Genomic DNA, 1,516 nt, shown 5'->3' on the forward strand with positions numbered 1-1,516 from the left:
GCGCCTGCGCCTGCGCAGCCGGCGGCACGCAGGCGCACTGCTCTGCCCCACTGCAGCGACGGAGCATGCGCAATGCTAGGACGTTCTGCCGACTCCCCGGGGGCGGGGCTTCGCTTTGGCTCCGCCCACCCCCTTGGTTGTCATAGTGAGGCTGTATACACTGATACTCCGAGATCCCGAGGAAGGGCTGAAAGCTAGAAGCAGGCGCCATGCAGTACACGGGGAGCAAATATATCGGAGAATACGTAGATGGGAGGTAACGGATTCATGATTCACTGTCTTGAATATCTGTGAGTGGGAAAACACGGCTATCTTTTTGCCTCTGCAAGGGACCCTGTACCAGACTCTTCAACAAACTTGCTCAACTAACTTGCTCAAGGGTACATATCTAATGTAGCAAAGCTGAGATTCACTCATTCTATATATACTTGCGTGTGTGTGTGTGCGCGCGCCTGTGTTTGCTATCTGCCAGTTTTAGATATGGGAATAAGAATATTAAAGATGTCAAGATCCTTGCTCTCTTGGAGCTTATAGTCTAGCTAGGGGTTAATAAACAATCAACAAATAAGTGAGAAGATAATTTCGGATAGTGGTAAAATTCTATGAAAACTGACATGGAGATTGGGGAAGAGAAACTGGCTAATCTGAATCCAATATACATGGTCTCTTCCCTCAAGGAGCTCACAATCTAGAAATTATTAGAAAGGTTTATATACACAAATCCCTGTAATGAACTAATAGTAAAAGCTATTCAATTAAACAAATGCTGAGTGTCTACCAAGTACCAGGCTCCAGACTTGACTCTGGGCACAATCCCTGCCCTCAAAGAGTTCATTGAAATATAGCGCAGGCAGTAGGCATAACACAGATAACCACAATTCAGTGTAGTAAGTGCTATGGCAGAAAGACGCAGAGGAAACACAGAGGTAGCCACTCTTCCTAGCCAACTTCCCTGGATGAAGAAGGTGGAATCTCTGTTTTATAGCTGGCGAAATTGAGGCAGAGGGTGGTGAATTGGATTGCCAAATAAGTACTAGTTTTGGGGACTGTGAAGTACTCCTACCTTGAGACTGTGGAGATGGAGGAAAGCTGAAGGGCAAGATTTCAGTAAAATCCGTGCTCTATATTCACAGGTTGGTGGAATTCCAGGGCTTTTTGAGTTCAAATGTAGGAGGGATCAGTGGTCTGGCTGGGGATAGACTATAGAATCCTAGAGAAGGTGGCGTTATGTATGGGATGCTATCCCTAACAGTCACATCAGCCTCGCACGGGAGATGTTATTATCTCCACTTTAGAGATAAGAAAAATGAGGCCTACGCATTTGCCCAAGTCAGCAGGTAAATGGCAGAGGTGCTTGGTGTGTACTTCTTCTCACAACCCTGTGAGGTAGTTTAGGCTGATCTTGCAAATAAAGGAACTGAGATTAAGAAAAGTGAAGTTACCTGCCCACAGTTATAGATACACAGCTAGGAAGTGATTGAGTCAGAATTGGAACCCAGTTCTGTATCCAAGCCAT

General features: G+C 45.8%; 1 protein-coding gene across 4 annotated transcripts in view; it reads left to right on the forward strand.

The window, feature by feature from the left end:
- The first annotated feature begins 139 nt into the window (after positions 1–139).
- MORN5 (MORN repeat containing 5) overlaps positions 140–1,516 on the forward strand; it is a 35,731-nt gene continuing 34,354 nt past the window's right edge. The window contains exon 1 of one of the 4 annotated variants that reach the window (XM_008572022.1): positions 140–256. In XM_008572022.1, the coding sequence (XP_008570244.1) occupies positions 210–256 (47 nt within the window). In that variant the 5' untranslated portion in view covers positions 140–209. Of the gene's footprint in view, positions 257–299; positions 381–1,516 lie in introns of those variants that run through there. The other 3 variants (XM_008572023.1, XM_008572026.1, XM_008572024.1) reach the window with 3 other exon arrangements.

This window comes from Galeopterus variegatus, unplaced genomic scaffold, assembly GCF_000696425.1.
Source record: "Galeopterus variegatus unplaced genomic scaffold, G_variegatus-3.0.2 Scaffold747, whole genome shotgun sequence".
NCBI classification, from domain to species: domain Eukaryota; kingdom Metazoa; phylum Chordata; class Mammalia; order Dermoptera; family Cynocephalidae; genus Galeopterus; species Galeopterus variegatus.